The 23753-nt window shown below is 42.8% G+C and overlaps 1 protein-coding gene across 3 annotated transcripts in view; it reads left to right on the top strand.

The window, feature by feature from the left end:
* The first annotated feature begins 10756 nt into the window (after positions 1-10756).
* The window catches only part of DCP1A (decapping mRNA 1A), a 34944-nt gene continuing 21947 nt past the window's right edge, over positions 10757-23753 (top strand). For 2 of the 3 annotated variants that reach the window (XM_053377805.1, XM_053377804.1), the window contains exons 1-3: positions 10757-10940; positions 14817-14857; positions 19990-20117. In XM_053377805.1, coding sequence (XP_053233780.1) covers positions 10806-10940; positions 14817-14857; positions 19990-20117 — 304 coding nt within the window. In that variant the 5' untranslated portion in view covers positions 10757-10805. The remainder of the gene's footprint in view (positions 10941-14816; positions 14858-19989; positions 20118-23753) is intronic. The other variant, XM_053377803.1, reaches the window with a different exon arrangement.

Below are 23753 nucleotides of genomic sequence, written 5' to 3'. Positions count from 1 at the left end.
CTCGTCAAAGTCTCTCAAGCGTTTGTTCTGACCCATGCTTTCCTCAGGCCAAGGATTTTACGATTCTTAAAATAACATAATAACCCTCTCTCCAATTAGGATAATGGCGTTCTCTTCTCTTTTAGCAGCCGAGGCCGGCCCGCAGATAAGAGAGAAACAAGGAGCAGTCTGCTACAATCTGGAGCAGGGCCAAATCTCTCAGAAAGTTGCCATAGCATGTAGCTGCAGCAATTATAAAATGCTTCAAAGACTGACTGGGTCAGTTAAGATAAAATATAAAGAATTAAAAGAAGATTAAAAGAAATCCGAAGAGCACCGGTAAGCGCGTCTTACCTCGGCGCCATGTTGAACCCGTGATAAAAGCTAATAAAAACTGATAAAAGCTAATAAAAACTGATAAAAATAATAAAAACAGCATCAACTGATGCGGAGCTCAAGTCGACGCTACTACTAACGACGACGCCATCTTGGATCCTGCTCTTCTCTTCGAAGCTTATGCAGCTCTGCAAAGCTACTCTTAAAATGGTACTTACTTCCAAAGACATATTCAGACAGAAAAAAATAGGATATAGATTTGAATGCTGGCATAGCACAGCGGCTAAGAATCTGAATTTAGCTGCTTAGAAGCATCTTTTGACATAGAATCATAGAATCATAGACTTGGAAGAGACCACAAGGGCCATCGAGTCCAACCCCCTGCCAAGCAGGAAACACCATCAGAGCACTCCTGACATGATGGAGCATATACTATTACAAAAAATAATCAGTTTGAATTTTGGCTCTGCTGTGTACAGTAAGCCTGCAACTTGCTTAGGGGATGGCACCTAAAACCAAAACCACATATAGTCAAAACACAATGGGTTCAATGGTGGGTGGCATTGCCAAAGTCTTTTTTCCCAGATGCCTGCCCACTCTTCGCCCCCTTAAAAGATTTATTTTTGCCAAGCACGTAAAGCTGAATGCACACAAGTTAGATGTTAGTTTACTGTACTCATTTAGGCCAGCTGCCCTCTCTCAACTTCTCCTTTTCCATCCACAATATGGGAAATAATAATACTGACTTGCCTTACAGGGTTGTTGTAAGGACTCGGGCAGCTGAATACTAACTGTATCCTTCGTTTCTGCTGGGCACAGTGCCAGAGAGGCAGCCAAGCCTCCGCAGGCTTCCCCAGCATCTGCATATTATTTATATAGCCACTCTCAAAAATATGAAAGCATTGTGCCATTATCTCTCCAAGATTATAAGATGTACAATTAAGCATAGATTGCAGTATATTAATTAAATGTGAAAACAAGCATTGGAAATCTATCATAAAGGTTTTGAGGGATCTATTCCAGCCTGTCATGCAAATTGGTACTGAGTCTTTAAATAGTTTATTCTATTATTATGACAGTCTCTCGGGCAAAGTCTAATAAGGCCACTGACCAGTGACCTAACAATAATAAGTCAGGCCTGCAGAAGTTCCCTGGTTTTATTCTAACAGTACATTAAGACATAGGAGCCAACTCCTGGGGGCCGAGGGGTCTTCACCCCCCACAATAAAATATTTGAGGGGGCTAGCCCCCCCAAGTTGATGGGCATTGCTATTCAAATGGTGTGTGTGCACTGTGTCATATGATCAGTTATGCAGCGTGGGGCTTACCTGCCTCCCCCATATTTTATTCAAGTTGGCACCCCTGCGTTAAGATCATGTGGTGGTGGTCATACTGCTGAGATACGTTTACAATGTACATGCAGTAGGAAGACACCTTCCTCATCACCATGGTTGCTGGTTTTCTTTTCTTTTATACCACTCCAGTTAACATTAGGCTATTAATAGGATTTACCATCTTCCCACTTTTAAGATTAAAGTAGGTGTGTGTATGCATTTTGATTCTGAACTTCAGAAGGAAAGTGCCCACCATTCTGTAGCCAGAACGGCAGCTCCATGCACAAGCCAGCCAGCTTGGCAGCATCATAAAATCTTTCAGGGGACGTGGGGGATCCTAAGGCAGAGAAAACTCTTCAATCAGCCTAATGGGGAGTGGAAGCTGGTCCATTAGAGTGAATGCAGTACTGCCTCAACAACGTTAATCTGCTCTCAGCCAGACCCACTTGCCTGCTTTCTTGCAACCAGCCCTGTCAGCTTCCTTCCTCATTACGCCCTTGTAGAATGCAGCAGAGAGCAGGATAGTGACAAAACTAGAATTAGTAGGCTCCGCCTGCCTCTGGCTCTGCCTATCATTCACTCTGGTTCTGCCTGCTGTTGGCCTCCCTGCCTTCCACCCCACCCAACCCCCAATGGGCATCAGCCCCCACTGCCAGTGAGGACTCAAGTATGTTAAGAGACTAAAGCCCCATTTGGTTGTTAGCTCCTGGGTAAGTCAATGTGGGAGCAAGGAGCAGGTCTGCACTTGAGTACCAATCATGTTGGTTTGGCCTAATAAAGATACTAGTTTTAGAATTCTTCTTATGAGCCAACTTTGTGTTCGAGTTAAGGACTACTCCAACAGACATTCACCCCACCACTTTCCTTGCCCAAACAGACACTTTGGGAGGCCACAGTGGCATAGCGTGGGGGGTGCAGGGGGGGCCAGCCGCACCGGGCGCAACATCTGGGGGTTAGGGTTGGGGGCGCAAATCCACGGGTTAGGGGGCACAAATTACTTGCCTTGCCCTGGGTGCTGACAACCCACGCTACGCCACTGGGAGGCCATGTTCTTTATCATTACCATCACTACCACCAGGAGTCCTTGCATGCCTGCCTCTCTCTCTCTCTCTCTCTCTCTCTCTCTCTCTCTCTCTCTCTGTGTGTGTGTGTGTGTGTGTGTTGGTGGTGGTGTCTGGCTAGTTAATCTATGTGAATAGGAAATGAATTGTCTTAAAGGCAATGGCTGGCCTCCAGAATTCTAAGGCAGTGGCTGGTATCTAGAATCTTATGTATACAGTTTTGTACTGTATGATAAGGGAATAACTGATACTGGTTCCAGGGAATATCTCTCAAGTTTCAGTTCTCATCATAACTGAATGTAAGAGGCGTTAGCCAGATAGCATCACTTGCTACTTTCTAGTAACTACTATGTTCTTTTTTTAATGAAGAGGCACATAAACATATGTTTGTAAGCTTAAGCGGAGAGATCAAACTCCAAAACACCCAGATCCATCAGTTCAGGTTAAAATAATGAAGAGGGGCTGTTATGAAACACTTAAGCTTTTTTGCGTGACAAAGTATCAACAATACTGACTTAAAATCTGTGTAATTAAAATACTTGGCAAACAAGAACACCAGAATTATTCCACAAGGGGTACAACTTGATAAGTGTCTGTTTGCAAAGCAACTTATGTGAGTATAAAACACATTGCTAATTTTGAGACGTTATACTCAGTGGAATCCTATTCAGCCTCATCTGAAGAATCTGCCCGTTTGCTAAACCGTGGAAGAAAGTTGATGCAACGGCAGACATATATACATGCACACGAAAGCTCATACCAATAACTATCTTAGTTGGTCTCTAAGGAAGGAATTTATTTATTTGTTTATTTGTTTATTTAATTTATTTTTTATTTTGTTTCGACTATGGCAGACCAACACAGCTACCTACCTGTAACTAGACATATATACGGAGAGCTTTGAATGCTTGAGCTTGATTTGCCACACCAAATTTATAAAAAAGTTGCCTTTTTAAAATGTCATCATATTTACAAGTATCTTTCAATTGCAGAAGTCTGTTACATGAGGGATTCCCAAATCTTAGGTTATAATTCGTAGGTGTTTGTTGGAGACTTTGTGGGCAGAAGCATGATGATGGCAGTAGGTTCAGGGGATAGTGCAGTGCCATGCAACTATAGATCGTAAGCAAGGATAGGGAATCTGTGGCCCTCCCAATGTTTTCAGACTCTAACACCCCTCTGCTCCAGCCAGCAGGGACAAAGGTCAGAAATGTTGGGAGATTGTAGCCCAGCAATATCTGCAGGTTTCCCATCCTTGTTGTTGAGCTTATGGCTTCGGTCAGGGAGTTAAGGGCTAAAGTGCACATTATGTCAATCACACCTTTTCAAATGTCTACTTAATGCTGCCACTTACGATTCGTAGGCAAAGCAGCTGCAGGTATCTCAAGGTATACTGTTCAGGACCCAGACTCTTCTCTCTCTCTCTCTCTCTCTCTCTCTCTCTCTCTCTCTCACCCCTGTTGCTATATACCACTGCAGGCATAGTTTACATTAAAAAGTTTGGACCTAATCAAAGACAGACAGTCCAAGACTACTGATGAGGTTGTCTCAAAAGTGCTTGCGATTGATTTCAGTGAGACTTGCTTTTAGGTAAGAATGCATAAGATTGCCTTTCTATTTTTTTGCATGGTGGGGAGGCAGGTGAGTCGTACTCCGAGGGGTTCAGGAGCTGTTTCCCCCATTAGTCAACCACAATTGTTTTCTATGGCATTTGCTCACTTCCTAATGACAAAAATGGCTGATCTTCCATTATTTCACAAAGGAATGACGTTCACTGTTTATGTTTGTTACAGCTGCAGATTTAAGCTGTTTACTGCAGACCTACAGTAGTCCTATTGAAATTATATTACCTGTGACTGAATATTGCTCAAAACGTTAACATTTAGGAAAAGAGAAGAACAAATATTTGTATACTGTAAGGGAACAAGAGAGTTCCCATTGCATTGGTAGAGACTTTCATCACTTTGCAAAGTGCATGCAAGTTTGCTAAATGCGCCAAAGAAATCAGCAGCTTTCTCGACTCTTACACAAAAAGAAGCAGAACAGAAATGCAAATTGCATCTGTGGTGGGCTAGCAGTGTTAATGACAAGGGAGGATGTCTTATTTTACCACAAGCTGCCTTAAGAAAACAGATCCTCTTAAGAATAATAATAATAATAATAAAGGATTGCAAGTTGTGAGCGGCACATTTACAGCTCCAGCTTTACCTGTGTCATTAGAACCACTTACCGCCCTCAGACGGAAGATGTCATATTCATGAAGCAAATTCCTGCAATTTGTATGTCTCCAGCTGGCAGGCCGATGCTGCCTTTCCAGAAAAGTTGCCGCCTTTGCACAATCCCCTGATGAAATGGCATCCCATGTCAGAAGGATGCAGGAGATTGGATTACCTGTCTGCACCAGATCATTGTTTCTAGGAGATAATCCATAAATTATTAATCCTTCTAATGTTCTTGAGCAATGTAAGGAGGGCTGCCTGTGACCTATTTCAACCTTTCCTACTGCTGTGGTGAGAACAGCCTTGGTATAGAAATGAAACTGGCTGCTTATCAGCAGCTGTTCTTATTGGATCATCAGGGTGGTTTATAGCCCTTTTTGTTCAGCAATGGCCATTTCACATCTGTTAGCTGGAACAGCCACTAGTTATGGTTAGTTAATTCCACAACCATAGGGGAGCACACAGAAGCATAAATTGTTCTTCTATGCTGTTATACTTGTACTCTATTAAATTACATGGTTTCAATTATTCACCATTTCTTTAATGTTTCCTACTCTACATTTATTTCCTAAAGGATTTCACTGGCTTCACAGGAAAGAGCAAGCAGTGTGTATTGATTCACATTAGCCTCCCCACACTTTATCCTTTCCTGGAGGCCTGGGGGTGTGTAAGCTTAAGGATCAAATGCAAGAATCAGAAGGCTCCTAAAACAAGTCTACATAGATAAAAATAATTGTTCTGTGTTGCAAACACTTTGGGGCAATTGTACATTACAGTTTATCTACTGTGATTGATTGAGATTAGCTCTGAGCAAAACAAACAAATGAAAGCTTCTACAAATATCAGGATGGAAATTTCAACAGAAAGGCAGGGGATTTTGGTGCATATATTATTATTTTATCAATGCTCTTTATGATACTTTATGAAGGCAGTAATGTAGCATGGTTTTGGTGCTTTATTTATTGCATTTTCTCTAAGGTGTGTACAGAGTTCTGCCTCCTCTGTTTTATCATTACAACAATCCTGTGAACATGTAATGGATGTCATGGTCAGATTCCAAGGAGGAGCTATGGGAGTTGGGGCTGAAGACCCTGGAAAAGGTGCTAGCAGGATGGGCCAGGTTAAATCAATAAGTACCAGAGGCCAGGAAGGAGGCCAGTTGTTCAGGGGACAGAGCGCTGGATCCTGAGGAGGGATCAAGCAAGTTGAAAGAGGAGTGTTCCACCCCTGTGAAAACTGATACACCCCTAGTCAGACACCTCCTGCTGTTGAGCTGGCATCTCCTCCTGTCAGTGATGAGCCTCTCCTTTGGGAGACATGACTGAGAGTCAATCAGATGCTGAGCTGGTGCCAACCCCGTCTCTGCCTCCAAGGTCATGGAGACACCAGGGCACACAAACCCACTCAAAGGAGTGCATGCTTGCACTTCCAGAATGCAACCTCGCACTTCTGTCAGCAGGCATGGAAGGAGCCAATACACTGACTGATGGGAACAGGGGGAATTGGGGGGGTGGCATTGCTACCTTCTGTGAATCTTAGGCGCACTGTCTTTTCCTTATGATCTTGGTGGCTGGCAGTGCACAGAAAACATTATGACAGCCCAAGATGACATGTTGGCTCCAATGTATTACTTTGTAAAGGGGCCAAACTCCCAGCTTCTAGGGTCCATTTTGAAACACCATGGTTGCTATTTGTGTCTTTTAATGCATCTATTAAAAAGTGACTAATGTAAAACCAAATAGAAGTTTATAAATCATGCACGGCAGGGAGAAAGTGGATGAATGTCTCTCATACTCTGTCATGATGCTTGAACTCATGAACAGTCAATGAAACTGAACGTTGGAAGATTCAGGACACATAAAAGAGAGCACTTCTTCACGCAGTGCATGGTTGCACAGGAACTTGCACAGGAGGCAGTGATGTTCACAAACCTAGATGACATTAGATAAAGTCATAGGGGATGGGGCTATCAATGGCTTCTAGCCATGATAGGTACATTCTAACTCCCCTGTCAGAGGCATTATGCCTCTGTATACCAGACGTTGAGAATTGTAGGTGGGCAGAGTGCTGTTGTGCCCATGTCCTGCTTGCAGGCTTCCCACAAGCATCTGGTTGGTCACTGTGAGAACAGGATGCTGGACTAGATGGGCCATTGGCCTGATCCTGCGGGCTCCTATTATTTTCTCACATTCTTATGTTAATGAAAATAGCATCTAAGAAGAAATCCACCAGAAGTGGTGTTAGAGAACTAAGAAAATAATCTATTATCAGAAGCTGTTATGTATCATATTGCACTTTCACAGGGACTTAAGCACTTGAGAAGTTGAAAGCTGCCTTCACTGAGAATTTCTCTTTACATTTGCTACAGCCCCTTTATACTCTGGGAGGGCGAATTTAATTCTGAGTTTCTACTGAAGCTCAGTTAACTAACAGCATAGGTGTGAACCCAGGGTGGTAAGATGAGCCAGGTTGAATCAGACCAAAGGTCCATGTATCTGCCTCCCACAGTGGCCAATCAGATTCCTATGAAAAGTCCACAAGCAGACTTGAATAGCCCTTTCCTGCTGTTGCTCCTGCAATAGGCAAAATGAGTACATTCATTTGGAATATGTGAGGATTTTTTTGAAGCTCTCCCTGTACCTCTGGAGAGGTCAAGTTGGTGAATCGTGCCCTCCTATACTGCTCCTTTTACTGAGGTCTTTGAAAAATTTTCATCAAACCCAGGACAATCAGATGCATTTTACATTCTTTTACTCACCTCAGATCAAAACACATCTATCACTCTCAGTGGCCAAATACTCAGCTGCAGCAAGCAAACCCCATCAGGAACTTGTTAAGTTGTGGGAGAACATATCAGAAGACATAGCGATTCTTCAGACAGCTCTTGTTTATTCACAGGACTGAACTGAACTGAACGGAAGGGTTCAGCCAACCTGCTTATATAGAGCTCAACTACAAAGCAACAGTAACAACTTTCTGTAACTATCCAATCACTGAACGTCACTTTCAATTCCTTATTTGTATATGCGGACCTGAGTGAAAACTATCTACAGTATCCCCCTGCTGGCCTAGGGTGAGAACTTCAGTACATAACAGAACTGACTCCAGACCTCTTTAAATTTTCTTCTTTAGAGATCATTACGTGACCATAACTTTATTTTTTTATGTTCATTTTATTTTATTCTGTTTTACTTTTATTTATTATATCCAACTATGCACATCTGGACAAACATCTATGTTCTTCTTAATTTGATTGTTTAATGGTAGTCATTGACCACAACAATAAAGATTTGATTTGAAAGCTCCTCCCATGCTTTACTGTAGCCTTTGCCAACCTGGTGTCCTCCAGCTGTTTCGGCCTACAACCCTTATCAGTCCCAGCCAGCACAGCCATGCATGTTGGGCCAGATGGTAACAAAACAGTTGGAAAAGTCTGCTTTATTTCATGTATATGCCACTTTTCCTCCACAGAGCTCAGAGCCACATTCCATCCTCACAAACATTCCAGGAGTTAAGTCAGGTTGAGAAATAGCAACTTAAGGTGGATTTGCATACTTGTAAAGTTACATTTGCATAATGTAAAATTACCCTTGCCGTACATTGAGCATGGCTATCAGTTTTGGAAGTAAAACAAAAACTAGTAGTTATGCTCCTGTTTGAACCTAAGGCTATACATGGCTATACTTGGTAGATTATTCATTGTTATCATGTGTGTTTTTATAAATGAAGCGTTCTTCACGTTCTTTATTTGGCAGAGTGGAATGCAGAACAAAGCAAAACAAAAATATCCTAACTTCCAATGATCCCAGAATGCTAAGAGATTTGGAAAGCAGTGCTGCTTTTCACAAAGCTATTTACATGAAGTCAATGTTTTCTTTATATAAAAAAAATTAGGTGCCTGTACCCAAATCTGGATAAACCGTAAAACCCCTCCCTTCCCCTCTTGCTACACACCTCCCCACTTCTATACTGAATTTATGATTAGCTTTTAATTAAATAGTTGATAATAAAACGGTGTCATTACATTCAGGGCTTTCTTAAACGTACAGTAGTTACATTTTCGCCAAACATACAAAAACCGTGGAACTATTTGAGAACCAATAATAACTTATGGAATCTTCAGCTTGAAGAGGCTCCAGCAGGAGAAAGCGACGGATTCACTTTACAGTGGTGCCCCGCAAGACGAATGCCTCGCTAAACGAAAAACCCGCAAGACGAAAGGGTTTTCCGATTTTTAGCAGCTTCGCAAGACGAATTTCCCTATGGGCTTGCTTCGCAAGACAAAAGCCCATAGGGAAATCTCCGGGGACAGCGGGGAAGCGCAGCGCGCCTTCTCCTCTGTTCCCGGACATGTCCTGAAGGCTTGCGGTGGGAGGTCCGGGAACAGAAGAGAAGGCGCGCAGCGCTTCTCCTCTGTTCCCGGGGCTTGCGGTGGGAGGAGGGTTTTTCCTCCCCACCGCCAACATTCAGAACAGCATTCTGAATGTTGGCGGTGGGGAGGAAAGCCCTCCTCCCACCGCAAGCCTTCAGGACAGGTCCGGGAACAGAGGAGAAGGCGCGCTGCGCTTCTCCTCTGTTCCCGGACCTGTCCTGAAGACTTGCGGTGGGAAGGTTTTCCTCCCCACCGCCAACATTCAGAACAGCATTCTGAATGTTGGCGGTGGGAAGAAAAGCCCTTCTCTCACCACAAGCCTTCAGAAGAGTTCCCGCAGGGCTGCCTAGGCTGCGGATAGCAGCCTGCTGCCCCGCGCGAGGGGCGCTCTGCTTCAGAGCGCCCCTCACGCCGGGCAGACATCCGCAGCTTGGGGAGCCCTGCAGGAGTTCCCCGCAGGGCTCTCCAAGCTGCGGATAGCAGCCTGCTGCCCCGTACGAGGGGCGCTCTTAAGCAGAGCGCCCCTCGCGCGGGGCAGACATTCGCAGCTTGGGGAGCCCTGCAGGACTTCCCCGCAGGGCTCTCCAAGCTGTGGATAGCAGCCTGCTGCCCCTATCCGCAGCTTGCGGATAGCAGCCTGCTGCCCCTATCCACAGCTTGGAGAGACCTGCGGGGAAGTCCTGCAGGGCTCTCCAAGCTGGGAATGTCTGCCCCGCGCGAGGGGCGCTCTGAAGCAGAGCGCCCCTCGTGCGGGGCAGCAGGCTGCTATCCGCAGCTTGGAGAGCCCTGCGGGGAACTCCTGCAGGGCTCCCCAAGCTGCAGATGTCTGCCCCACGCGAGGGGCGCTCTGCTTCAGAGCGCCCCTCGCGCCGGGCAGCAGACTGCTAGCCGCAGCCTAGGCAGCCCTGCGGGAACTCTTCTGAAGGCTGGCGGCGGGAGAAGGGCTTTTCTTCCCACCGCCAGCCTTCAGAAGAGGTCCGGGGACAGACTGTCCCCGGACCTGGTCTGAAGGCGGTCTCCATACGAACGCATTAATTGATTTTCAATGCATTCCTATGGGAAACCGTGCTTCGCAAGACGAAAAACTCGCAAGAAGAAAAAACTTGCGGAACGAATTAATTTCGTCTTGCGAGGCACCACTGTACTTCTGATGTGTTTCTGAGCTCCTGGCATTTCTGCAGGAGCTGGTTTGGTTATATAGCCGGGTTTTATTTCTGGGTGAGGGGGGGGGGCGGGCGACGCATTTCGATTGTGAAACTGGCCAAGCCTGGGCGTGTGGAGAAACGAGGACAAGACAGAGCGACCAGAGACTAAGCATTCTCAGGAACCCCTGTAGGACTCCCGTGAACCTACGCGCTGCAGCGACGGAACCGAAGGCGCAGGGTAGCGGTTTCCGGCCGGCGGATGAGGAAGCGCTGCGCACAGGGCTCCTCCGCGCGGCTGGGCTGGCTGTTTCCTTCCTTCCTTTCCCCACCTTCGCCGCGGCTGAGATCCCGGGTCCAAGATGGAGTCTCTGAGCAAAGCGGGGCAGGACATGAGCCTGGCGGCCTTAAAGCAGAACGACCCCTACATCACCAGCATCGCCGACGTGACCGGCCAGGTGGCCCTTTACCGCTTCAGCCCCAAGGCCAACGAGTGGGTGAGTGGGGCACTAAGCGGGGGACGGGGGGGGCAGGCGGCCGGGGGCGCCCCCCTCGCAGCCCCAGCTGTTAACCCTTTTCTCTCTGCCCCTCCACCCCACCCGCCCTCGTCCAAAGTCTCCTCGCGGGGTCCCAAGGCTCACAGAGAAGGAAGGTCCCAATGGAAGAGGCGCACAAAAGCGCCTCCGCTTGGCGCCTGCCACCCGCAAGGAAAGAGGGTGGTTTGGGTTGGGGGCGGGCGCGCACGTGCGGCATTCCCTCCCCACCCCTCCTATATATCCGCTACTGTCCGCAGAGGAATGTTTTTTGTGGGGGAGAAGAGAGGAGGCTGCCCGGTCCGGTTGGCGCAGCTCTTAGGGAACACGCCCACCTCCCTTGGTTTTCCGTGGTTCACCTCCTCCTCGTGCTCTTCTCCTCCTCCTGCCACTAATTTGCTGGGCTCAAAATTCAGGGCGGATTAGTTAGCGCCTAACACACCCTTTCAAATTAGCCGGCCTCAGTTGAGGGTGGTTTAAAAACTGGTAGGAACTAGTACTGGAGTGAACTTTTCTTTCCGTCGGTGCTTTTTCTGAGTCTAGGAGGCCCTTGTGGCTGGCTGCTGGTCCACAGATTCTGAAGACTGAATATGCCTAAAATGCTGCTTTTAGCCATGCCCACATCCTAGAATGGGTCTTACTGGATCTTGCTGTCCTCTCCTCTCCAAAATATGAAATAGCATCCCTGGCCAGCCTTCAGATTTGCATTAGTTGTTGAAATTATGGATCCAGAGAATGTCAGGGCTCATATCTGTTGGTGTGAGTGTATATTTATGAGGGAGCAAGGTTTTAGCGACAGGTTCTAATTATATAGTGCAGGATTATGAAAGCTGGAACTGAACTTCATTTGAACCAAGTAGGATTCCAGCTTGACTTGTGTACATCTCTCCTCCTTTCTTTCATAGGTCGGAGCCAGCCCAAGTTCAAGGCTTTCTTTTAGATTACCTGATTATCACTATGATTCAGACTAGGATGAGGGAGACACAGGTTCAGATCCCCACTCAGCCACAAAGCTTGAGGATTGTTTGAAGGTGGATTTCAACCCATCACCATTTTGCAGTCTAACCTACGTGATAGGGCTGTTGTTAGAAAAAAAACATGTGGTTGTGGAAAGACCTGAGTTACTTGGGGGAAGGTAGGCTAAATAAATTACAGAGCTCCCACCTACACTGTTTCCTACTTAACCACATATTTTAGAGCAGGTGTGTGGAACCTGTGCACCTCCAGATGCTGTTAGACTCCCAACTTCCATCAGTCCCAGCTGGCATGTTCAGTAGTCAGGGCTGATGGGAGATGTAACCCACCCAACTGCTGGAAAGTCACAAGGTCCTCATCTCTGTTTTAAAGGGGGCATTACTGAACTGGTGAAGACTCTGCAGTTGCACTCAGCTTCTTACTTAGACATGAAAGAGACCACAAGGTGGAAAGTACTCGTCCTTTCTAGGGACTGTTTATAAATTTTTGATTGCACACAACTGTACCCAAACAGGATTTTAGGTCATTGTCATCCAGAATTCATGACTTGTTCCATGTGGATTGACAAGGCTTGGACCCTTCTTAGGATCAAATCAGAAGTTGATGTACATCTTTTTTCAGTGAGCAATGTGGCATATGCCATCTCTGTTCTTACTGTATAGGAAGCTGCTTTATAATGAGTCAGATACAGGTCAGTATAGTTTACACTGACTGGCAGTGGCTCTCCAGGATCTCAGACAGGAGTCTTTCCTAGCCCTGCCTGGAGATGATATTGAACCCCTGGGCCTTCTGTATTCAACACATGTATTCTACAACTGAGCTATAGTATAGCTTGCAATAATTTTACTGCTCCCCATCTGCCCTTGCAGGACATTTCTTCATGGTGGTTAGTGGTGCAAACATATGGGTTGCAATAACAAACAAACAGCTGTTACCCTCTCCACTATTTCAACAAGTCATGCAAACTTAGGAATAACATGTATATGTGAAAAAAAATTAGTGTATGAAATATTCCTTTGCATTCACTGAACTATCTGCACAGTAAGTCTTGGGATTCATTAGAAGCACTGCATTATATTTACCAAGAGAGCCTCGCTGACAGAGGTAGCAGAAACTTCTTTTCCTAAATGGGTCGGTATCAGCCTTTTAAAGGCCACCTCCTCTCATCTGAACTTGCCCACTCCTCCTGCCTTCAGATATTAGGATGGAGAATATGTGGGTAAGAGCCTTTTCTGCTGTTGTGCGCAGTCTTTAAAGCAATCTTTTCCAAGATAGCACCACACACTCTTGATCTTTTTTGATCTTTAGTGAGCCTACGTTACCACTTACGTTACAAAGGAATGGTAACATAGTGGTAACATGTTACCAAGGAATGGGTTACCGCTCTTTCCTTCGATCTTCTACTGCAGAACTTCCCAAACTTTTCATGTTGGTGACACACTTTTAGACATCATTTCACAACACAGTAATTCAGTTTTACTAGCAAACCAGAGGTTAAACTAACCCCTTTCCAGCCCTGGAAGGTGCGCAGGGAGTGTTCGCACTACACACCTACACATTGCAGCCGACACTAACGTGTGGCAGCACACAGTTTGAAAAGCTCTGTTCTACTGAGTTGTTCTGATTTGCCTCCAGTGATCTCATATTTTGATTTGATTTTGTTTGTACTTTTTCTTATTGCAAGCATATTTTGAAACTTGCATGCCACTTCATCTCTCCCATGCAAATTGTCTCTGCAATGAGTAATGCTTGAGAGACTACTGTGGTCAGTCATCCATTAACTTAAAAAACCTTAGTTTTGCAAACATATACACCATTTTAATATTCAGTATATATTACAGTTTATAGCTTTTAATAGAGGTCACCAGCCTTTTTGGGTCCATGGGCACATTTGCTCACCAGATAAATTGTTGTGGGCACAACACACATACATACACACATAGCACAACCTAGTCTATTAGCTACAATTATTCTTTCAAGACTAATTTCATCAGAGGCTGGGGACCCTATATATGTTTGTGGGCATCATCTTGGCAACCCTTGACTCAGAAACAGAATAGTAATGTGGAAAACTTCATGTGCTTAAAAAAAAATTGCAGACTGCAATTCTGCAGTGACTTTGACTGTCTTATTTATCTTATTTGCCCATTGTGTGGCGTAGTTGATGCTATTTAATAGCTTACTTTATCTCTCTCTAGTTGCCCACAGAATTAATGGAAAAACAACAAATAATTAAACTTCAGTTTTTTAATACGAATTTAGCATGACTATTACAGATCAAATGTAAAAGTACATGCAATTTAACACCTTATTTATTTATCATTACCTTTTGAACCATGCTAATGAATCAACCATATATTTTGTTTAAAGTTCTAAATATTGAATGGAGTGCTGTGCCTTCCTGCTTGCAGTCACCTTACATCATATATAGCAATATTAAATGCCACCATGTATAAACAGTTGTATTGATGTATTTTTCTAGACCTCTAGCATAATTTCAGGGTTTGTTTTCATTAGGTTGGAGCAGATGTTAGTATGTACAACTCAACCACCTTCTTGACAGCACAGCAAGTCTTAGAATTCAGCCATAACAGTTGTATTCTTAACCATGAAAATAAATAGCACCCATTAAGTGCTATAGTTATAATTTTATGTTAAATGTAAAGCTCAGGGGATGAGCTGAAGGCATTTGAGCTGAAAACAAGCAGTTCTGGTCAGCGATTGTTTAGAAACCACAAATTCACCACCTTGGGTTCCATGATGGAAAAAAGATGAGATATAAATGTAAGAAAATAAATAAAGCGGGGGCTGTAATGCTCAAATTAATTTATTGCTACAATAAATTATTCTTATTGTTTGTTATAGGAGAAGACTGACATTGAAGGTACTTTATTTGTATATAAAAGGTAAGTGTATATCAATCTTATTGTAGAGTCAGTTTTGCTTTCAACACTATGAATTGCAAAACTATTTGCTGTTCAAATAGAGCATGCCTATTTATCCCTACCTGCAGTTCTAAGAAAACAAATTTGGGCTTTCTTTTGAGAAACAAGGTTTTCAGGAAAGCTTGCATGCTACTGTGTTGTGCTGTTGTTAGCAACCCTGTATATGATATTATTTAAAAATTTGCCATATCTTTTATGTAAACATAATATGCTTCAAATTCTGGTGTTTGTAAGGAAGAACCTCCCTGTTCCTTGGTCACATTAAATGGTATTTCTGTACCTGTCCCAATTCTTGGATATCCTTCTTAAGAAGGGGTAACTAGTACTGTACACATTTGAAATGGCTATAGTATGCTTAAATAAATAAAGAAAATACTTTCCTAGTAACTGTTTTCACACTAAATTTGCCTCTTTCAAATTTCACTGATTTTTCCTCCAGTGAACCAGATAAATCTTTCCTGGATAATCACAACCAGTTTAGCCAAATTCTCACAGGACATGGCTTGTGGCATATGCCTTCAGTGTGGAAAGCTTTATAACTCAATAAAGCTTTCCATTGGCTTCATTTCAGCATCTGCCACAAAATTCTTGTTATCTTTTACTCTTTGTGCAATATCCTTTCTTTTTACCTTTGTTTTCCATTATATACATGCCTGTGACTTTTTGTTCTTCAAAATTTATCCCTTCAGCCCTCCCACAAGTTCCATTCTATATATTCCTTGCTGGTGCCTATGCCCAGAGCACTGTCTCCCTTCAAATCCTTCATCATGATGCGCCTTTCCTGTGAAGCCTTTGGCTTAACTTGTTTAGTCCTTATCCCCAAGTAAAAGGCAACCTTAATATGTACTTGGTTTTTTGAGCCCTCACATTTCTTGCTTCTGATTTCCCTCTCTACCATTTGTTTCCCCTGCAGTCAAAATTCTTCTTATTTATTAAACTTGTTAGTTTCATAATACAGGTGCTCCTGTAGAATGTACAATAATAATTAGATTGTAAATTCCATGAGGAGGGCATAATCTGGATATGATGTGTATTGTTCACTGTAAATTACAGGCATGCAGGAGGTAGATTGGGATCTTCTGGTACAGTCATATCTCATGTTGTGTCCGCTTCAGGTTGCATGTTTTCGTCTTGCGTCCCATGGCAACCCGGAAGTACCAGAACGGGTTACTTCCGGGTTTTGCTGCTCGTGCATGCGCAGAAGCGCTAAATTACGCACCTGCGCAGACGTGGCGCTTCAGCTTGCATCAGTTCCGTGTTACGGATGGGCCTCCGGAACGGATTCTGTCCGTTACGCGAGGTTCCACTGTACACCTCTTGACAATTTGAAATAGAGTGGAAAGGATTTCTGACTCCCCAACTGATTAACAGTGACAGCAACAAAACAGCTCCCCCACTAACTTATACTGTCGAGATGAACAAAAGTGGGAATACTCAGGAGAGGGATTTTGTGTAGAAGCCTTATGAGTTCAGTTCCTGGAATTGTAGAGTTTGAGGGGATCCCAGAGGGTCATCTAGTCCAGTTCAGTTCTGCTACTCATAACAAATTCCTGGGTTCAGAATGTTAACTGTATGCCTTTTGCACCAGGCTCCTAGTTAAAAAAAATGAAATGGCTCCCTCAAGTCTGCACACTCCTTCTGTAAATAATGGCAAAACACTCACTTAGACAATAACATAAGTTTTTGTTATTGCGGTTGTTGTAAGACAATGATCTAGTGATATGTGGTTAAGATTTGGTCTTCATATTTAATAGGGTGGGGTAGGATTTTAATGTTGCTGCAAGATGAGCATTTCTGGTTTATTAAGATTCTCTTTTATGTATTTTATATTTTGTATTATATATGCTTTTATAACTGTTAGCTGGTTAGAGACATGTTTGTAGTCAGTAACAAATAAATATAAATAATAATGATTTAATATTTTTAATGACATCAAAAGTGTTCAGCTACTCTTTCCATGGATGTTAGTGGTTGACCCCTAGTGGTTCCCATGCAGAATTGGGCCCAAGGGGAGGTAACCTAGTCTATTTCAGGTTCTGCTTTTACACTTCTCATATAGGCATCTGGTTGGCCACTGTAAAAACAGGATGCTGGACTAGATGGGCCATTTTATGTTCTTAGCTGCCTCTTCAGGTGGCAGTCTCTGCCAGTGGTAATGTATCTTTCCCCCTGACTGATTTTAGTAAGCATTGAATTTGCAATGAAGAGGGGAAGTGTATAACTGTGAGAGTTTCCCATAGTATCTTCAGACCTATGGTAGAGGGGATGTAGAGGATTGGTATTAACAGTAAGTAACTGGCGACACTTATGTAATATTCTCCCCTTCCTTTCTTTCTTTCTTCCTTCCTTCCTTTTTATTTTGACTTACTGAAACTAAACTGGCTTGAAAGAATGGCCATAGAAATGCTGTTTAGCAAAAGAATAGTAGTTGCAGTGTATCATCATTATACGAAATAATTTAATGTGACACTAGAGTTTGAGGTTAAAAGGAGTATTTTAAATATGTGGTAAATAGAGGGTATAATCTTGAAATAGAGCTGTAGGAGTTTTTTGAGGGAGGAGGCCAACTTTAACTGTTGGAAATATTTAGAGGATGAGTTGGTGCTTGAAGGTGGCACGGAGAATCACTTTACAAGGTAGTGGACACTTGTGGTCAGCAGAGTGTTGTAATCTGTGGGTGATGAGATTAGGAAATGTCTTCATCACCGAAGCAATTTAATCTTTGGGTTTACTTAGGCCTGTAACATAGATATGCTGTGTGCTTCATTCTAATGGTTGACTGTTGCAGATGGAGTGTCAGGTTGCAACTGAATATGCATGCTTTTTAACTACTCTGTCTGTTGTCTGAGGGTCTTTAACTCTCTGTTTCAGTTCTTGAACTTGCCACTCTCATCCCTCTTATCATGCATACTGGACATCTCTAAGGACCCTAGCTGGGATTGTCCTTACATATAACTCGGAGGGTGCAGAACATGAGAGTCCTTTTATGACCTGCTCAGTTATCCATAGAAGTTGAGATGGGTGCTTTGTGGTCTGTACAGTTTAATGTAGGCTTCCAGGCCTATTTCCTGGTACTTAAGGCAGCAGTCCTAACCCTACTAACCTGGAAGTAATCCACATTGCATTCAAAAGGACTTACTTCTGAGGAGACATGGTTAGGATTGTGCTGTTCTGATTTCCTTCTGCTTGCGTACATGTATACAGTTAAGGATTAAAAAATAACTCTTTAATAACAGTCTTCTCAGTAATGCTTTAATGCTAGCAGTGCTTTTAAAACTGTTCTTGTGAACCATTTATTTTATTTTGGGCAGCAAGAAATATATCAATATGATCAGCTTTCTCCAAAACCCTTTTAGAGATCTAGAGAAAATAAGTCAAAACCAAAAATGTCACTCTTCTTGTTTACACTGTTGTAATGCCTTTGGGCTTTCTACACATGCTATTTCCAGACCTTTACTGCTGTAATCATGACTTCAGTTGAATTTTAATTATTTTTGACATGCCAACTCAGGCTGTTAGTCCATCTGTTATAATAGATGTAGAAAATAAAGAAGAAAGTATGTATTAAAGTGACCTCTTACGTTTCTCAGACACAGCCCAATGACACTTTAGGCCTGTTAACTTTATGGGATAGCATGCTTAGCAGTGTGCTAGAATGCAGTTTGTGTCGTTTTTCTCTTGCATTCCCAATAAATATTTAATGTATAGTTATTTAATTTGGTTTCTAACACAGCTGTTCTCAACACAGATATACTTTTTATTTATATAAGAAAGGGTATGTTTGCAATAACATGTTTGGTTCCTAGAAAATAGCTCATCATTGAAAATACATACTTTATAGCTATTTTTTGTATATTTGATACTTTTGATCCTGAAGTGCTTTCTGAAGTGTATTTTGGGGGGACGGGACTCTATACCTGCACTGTTCTGTTTTTTGTTTTTTGTTTTGCATGAATTAACATTTATGAAAAGTTTGAGAATTGGATTTAAATGTGCCTCTACAAGTTATGTTTCCTACTCCCTCTCTCTGAATTGCTATTGATAACCTGAAATGTTTGTTTACTATTCTGCTCTAAAAGTTTTGCATACAAGGTTGTAAGCATACCGAAATATCCTTCGGTGTTTTTTCATGGCATGTGAAACTTGCTATATAATTTTAAATGAAGGAGAAGAATGAATTTATTCCTCTTTGGAGTAGCCTTGAAAATCAGTTTTCTTTTCTTTGTTTCTTTTTAAAAAAAGATTGTGCATCTCTTCCTCCCCTCCCTTAGTTCTAGTTACAATATTGCTAAGTAGACTAATCATTGCTATGTTTTTGATATTCAGATAAAGAACTACAACAATTCATCTGGTTAGATCCAAAGGTGCCAGTCTGTGAGCTTGGCCTCTTCCACAAGCACATGTGTGCTGTCTGATTTAGGAGGAGTGTTATTCTTCTTGCATGAACTTTTGTCTTAGCTCTTGAATAATATATTCCATTAGCCATTGGAACAATAGTTCACAGAACAGTACCACTCCCAGAATTCCTTATGCTTGTGAAACACCTTGTGTTTCAAATAGCAAGCTTGCATGGCTTTTTGATTTTACTAAAGTCATTTGGGTATTCCCAAAGGAGTAATTGCTGATGGAAAAGCTTCTGTCAACAGAACCAGGAGGGAAGCAATTTGGTGATTCTACCTGCCCACCGGAGCCCCCTTTCTGCAAAGAATTTTTCTTGTAAAGTGGTATAAATTTTTTTTAAAAAGTTCTCCAAAGAGCTGGCCCCCCCATTCTGCTTCACCATCATTTGAGTGATAGTGTTGGATACATTTCATCACCATCATTGCTATTGATTATTTTCCTGAAAGCAGGTTGTTTATTCATATAATGCATTTGTTTAATAGTTTTTTCCTCTGGATATCCATGTTATGCATTTACACCAGTGGTGGCCAAACTTGGCCCTCCAGCTGTTTTTGGACTACAACTCCCATCATCCCTAGCTAACGGGAGCAGTGGTCAGGGATGATGGGAATTGTAGTCCCAAAACAGCTGGAGGGCCAAGTTTGGCCACCACTGATTTACACAGTTGTTTTGTTATTCTCTTAAAATAACAGGTCTGCATCACCTTACCATGGCTTCACAATTGTGAATCGACTGAATATGCACAACTTGGTTGAGCCTGTAAACAAAGACTTGGAGTTTCAACTACACGAGCCCTTTCTTCTGTACAGAAATGCTAACTGTGAGTATAAACTTGGAATAATGTTGTTATTTAGGAGACCCCACTTTTTGAACTGCCCTGGACCACTTCTGCCATTAAAGTAATATACGTGTGACGTGGCAGTAGCTAGTTAGACTCTAAACACCAGTTCAGTTTCTGGGGTGCCACTCTTCCAGCTGTGTTCCATCCATAAACAGTGTTAATTCAGTGTGTTATATAGTCTTCTGTCTTTCTGTTTCGACACCTCTCTGGTCTTTTTGTGTCCTCAAACACCTGTCTCCATAATTCCAATTGATTGACTAGTAGCAAATAATGGTTCTTAACTGATGTGTTGAGGTAGGGTAATATCAAAGGCTAGCAGAGATGGGCAGATGCTTGGTTAGGGGAGAGGCAGGGGGGTGAACTAAAATGTCTTGGGAAGCAGCATGCAGTGGGTAGGCCATGCTAGATTTGAGCATGCATTGTGGCCCTTCTCCAAGTCACCACTGCTCAGAGCTAATTAGGGCTGGCACCCCAGCCAGCTGGAGGCAAATTGTGCCAAACATGATGGGCCTTATTCAGCACAGCATGTATTTGCTATTTTCAGCATTTCTGTCCTACCTTTCATTAAAACTATATTCCAGATAGGAAATGGGCACAAGCAAATTATCCCCAAAGATCATAATTTAATTACTTTAGTTTGGCACAGCCCTATTTCCTTTCATTCAAGGCTTTGCTATGAGATCAAACACATGTCACACAACCATTCTCTTGCCACCAGAGGTAATGTTTGCAAGGACCTGAGAAATTCAAAAAGCAGGATATTTTGAATCAGTTTGGCAAGTCTGCTGGATCACTGTCCTCTCTTGACCACAGTATCTTTAGTTGAGGGAGCAAGGCATGCAGATCTCCAGCTATTTGTATTAAGAAAAATTGTGTTTTTCCTGATAACAGTAACAGCTGGATTATTCTTTAAATCTTTTTTAAAAGCTAGCATCACTTATGCTAATTATTCAGTATGTCACCAAAGACCTATTTTAATCTGTATTGAGAAAGTCACTAAGTTAACTTCAGAAGCTCTAGAGAAGACCGTTATGGAATTCCCATCTTTTATTCATAATATATTAAATATGTTTGTAACATCAGTGATATGCTGTAGTTACCAAACTGCATAACGGGAAGCAATATAAAGCACTCAGTGACAAAAAGAATATGACTGCAAGTAAAAACATTTCTAGTATCCTACAGGGTTGGTAATTGTACCTTTCTCCATAAAAGGCTTAAAATATAAGCATCAACCACTTAATAAATTCATAGATACAAATGTGATCAAAAATTTCAGAACCTTGGGTTTGTTTGCTTTTTAAATCAATAATTTTGAACTTACCTCTAAAGGTCTTAAAGAAGTATGCTTCCAAATCAGTTTCACTCACAATTCTTCCTTTGTATCTAATGTCACTGTCTTGATGTAGAGAACGAAATTCCATGCTAATATTAAAAGATAGGTAGTGGTATACAACTCTGAATTCTCAAATGAAGATATTGCCTGCACTTGTTCCTTTTCTTCTTTTTTGAGCTCTGTATGTCCTTTTTCCAGTTGAAATGCAGCAGCAGAGATATAATTCCAGAAGGATGTACTTGAAACTCTGTTACCTTGGTGGTAACAACAGATTGCTCCCTAAATATACTTTTGTAACCAGGCAGTCTTATTTCGTTGCTGTAAAAATATCAAAGTGGGTCCAGAAAGTTGAAGACCAGCCACATGTGGATATCAGCAGTGTTGTCAGAGTGACATGTGTTTGATCAGGGAAGGGGAATGGATCTTTAGTAACTGCTTTAACTCTGCCTTCTCAAGAAAGATAAGGAGTGGGACTGCTGTTGCTATTTCTGTAGAGAGAAATGGTAAAATTGCATTTAGGATGTTTATAATGGAGTTTCGCCTGCCAACCTAGCAGTTCGAAAGCACCTCCGGGTGCAAGTAGATAAATAGGGACCGCTTACTAGCGGGAAGGTAAACGGTGTTCCGTGTGCTGTGCTGGCTCGCCAGATGCAGCTTGTCACGCTGGCCACGTGACCTGGAAGTGTCTCCGGACAGCGCTGGCTCCCGGCCTATAGAGTGAGATGAGCGCACAACCCTAGAGTCTGGCAAGACTGGCCTGTACAGGCAGGGGTACCTTTACCTTTTACCTTTATAATGGAGTTTAAGTTGAGGGCAACCAAACATGTAGAATAGTGTTGCGCAATGAGCTAATGTGTTAAACAGCAGTCACTTTCTTGTTCTGTGTTCTGTTGCAAAGCAGTTATCTCTTTTCTGTCTTCGATAGCTAGCTTTGTTCAGGACAAATCCATTAGTACTTGGCTTTGATATCCTCTTAGACATATGTTTTGTTTCACCATGCTAATAACTCCAGATTAAATCAAAGACTCTCCTCTCCACTCCTCTCCTCTCCTCTCCTCTCCTCTCCTCTCCTTTCCTTTCATTTCCCTTCCTTCCTTCCTTCCTTCCTTCCTTAGCATAACCTTTAACAGAGGTCAGCAAACATTTTCAGCAGGGCCACTGTCCTTCAGACCTTGTGGGGGGCCGGACTATATATTTTTTTGGGGGGGGAATGAATGAATTCCTATGCCCCACAAATAACCCAGAGATGCATTTTAAATAAAAGGATGCATTCTACTCACGTAAAAACACGCTGGTTCCCGGACCATCCACGGGCTGGATTTAGAAGGCAATTGGGCCGGATCCGGCCCCTGGGCCTTAGTTTGCCTACCCATGCTTTAAAACCTTGAATTGTTACACCCTGTCTTTTATAAGTTATATTACAGTTGGTAGTTGTTGCTACTTTGCAATGAATTCAGCTCATATTATTAGTCTTACAAGTTTTCCCATGAGTTAGAAAATGTTTGTGAGAAAATGTCGCTTGTATTTACAGTGGTACCTCAGTTTATGAACTTAATCTGTTCCGTAAGTCTATTCTTAAACCGAAACCGTTCTTAAACCGAGGCTCACTTTCCCTAATGAGGCCTCCCGCCGCCGGTGGCCTTCCACCATTCGGATTCCATTCTTAGACCGAGGTAAAGTTCGCAAACCAGGACACTACTTCTGGTTTTGCAGAGTTCATAAACCAAATCATTCATAAACAGGACTGTTCTTAAACCGAGGTACTGTCCCGGAGCAACGCAGACCCAGTCGGTGAACTCAAATAAGGTTACAGTACCACTGTATTATTATGATTTATTAAATTTCTATACTGCCCTCCTCACAGGGCAGTTTCCAATAGTACATACCATAATAACAAACATAATAACAAACAAAACCAGTACTGTACCCACCCACCCCACATGCTTTAAAATGGCAGAGATTGTTTAATTAGCCAAAGGCCTGGGAGAAGGGGAATGTTTTTGCCTGGCACCTCAAGATATGTAACGGCAAGCCACCACAGAAAAGGCCCATTTTCATGTTCCCTCCTTCTGGACCTCTCGTGGAGGAGCCACATGAAGAAGGGCTTCATATGAGATGGTGGTCCTGAGCCATTTAAGGATTTATAGGTGAAAACCATCACTTTGAACTGGGCCTGGAAACTGATTGGCAGCCACTGCAGTTGGACCAGGATCGGTGTAATATGCTCAAACTGTCTTGCCCCAGTGAGCAACCTGGCCATTGAACTCTGCAGCAGCTGA

The sequence above is a fragment of the Podarcis raffonei genome, chromosome 2 (genome assembly GCF_027172205.1).
Source record: "Podarcis raffonei isolate rPodRaf1 chromosome 2, rPodRaf1.pri, whole genome shotgun sequence".
NCBI classification, from domain to species: domain Eukaryota; kingdom Metazoa; phylum Chordata; class Lepidosauria; order Squamata; family Lacertidae; genus Podarcis; species Podarcis raffonei.
Note: the sequence above shows the minus strand (reverse complement) of the source record. Positions and strands in the feature narration are given on the sequence as shown.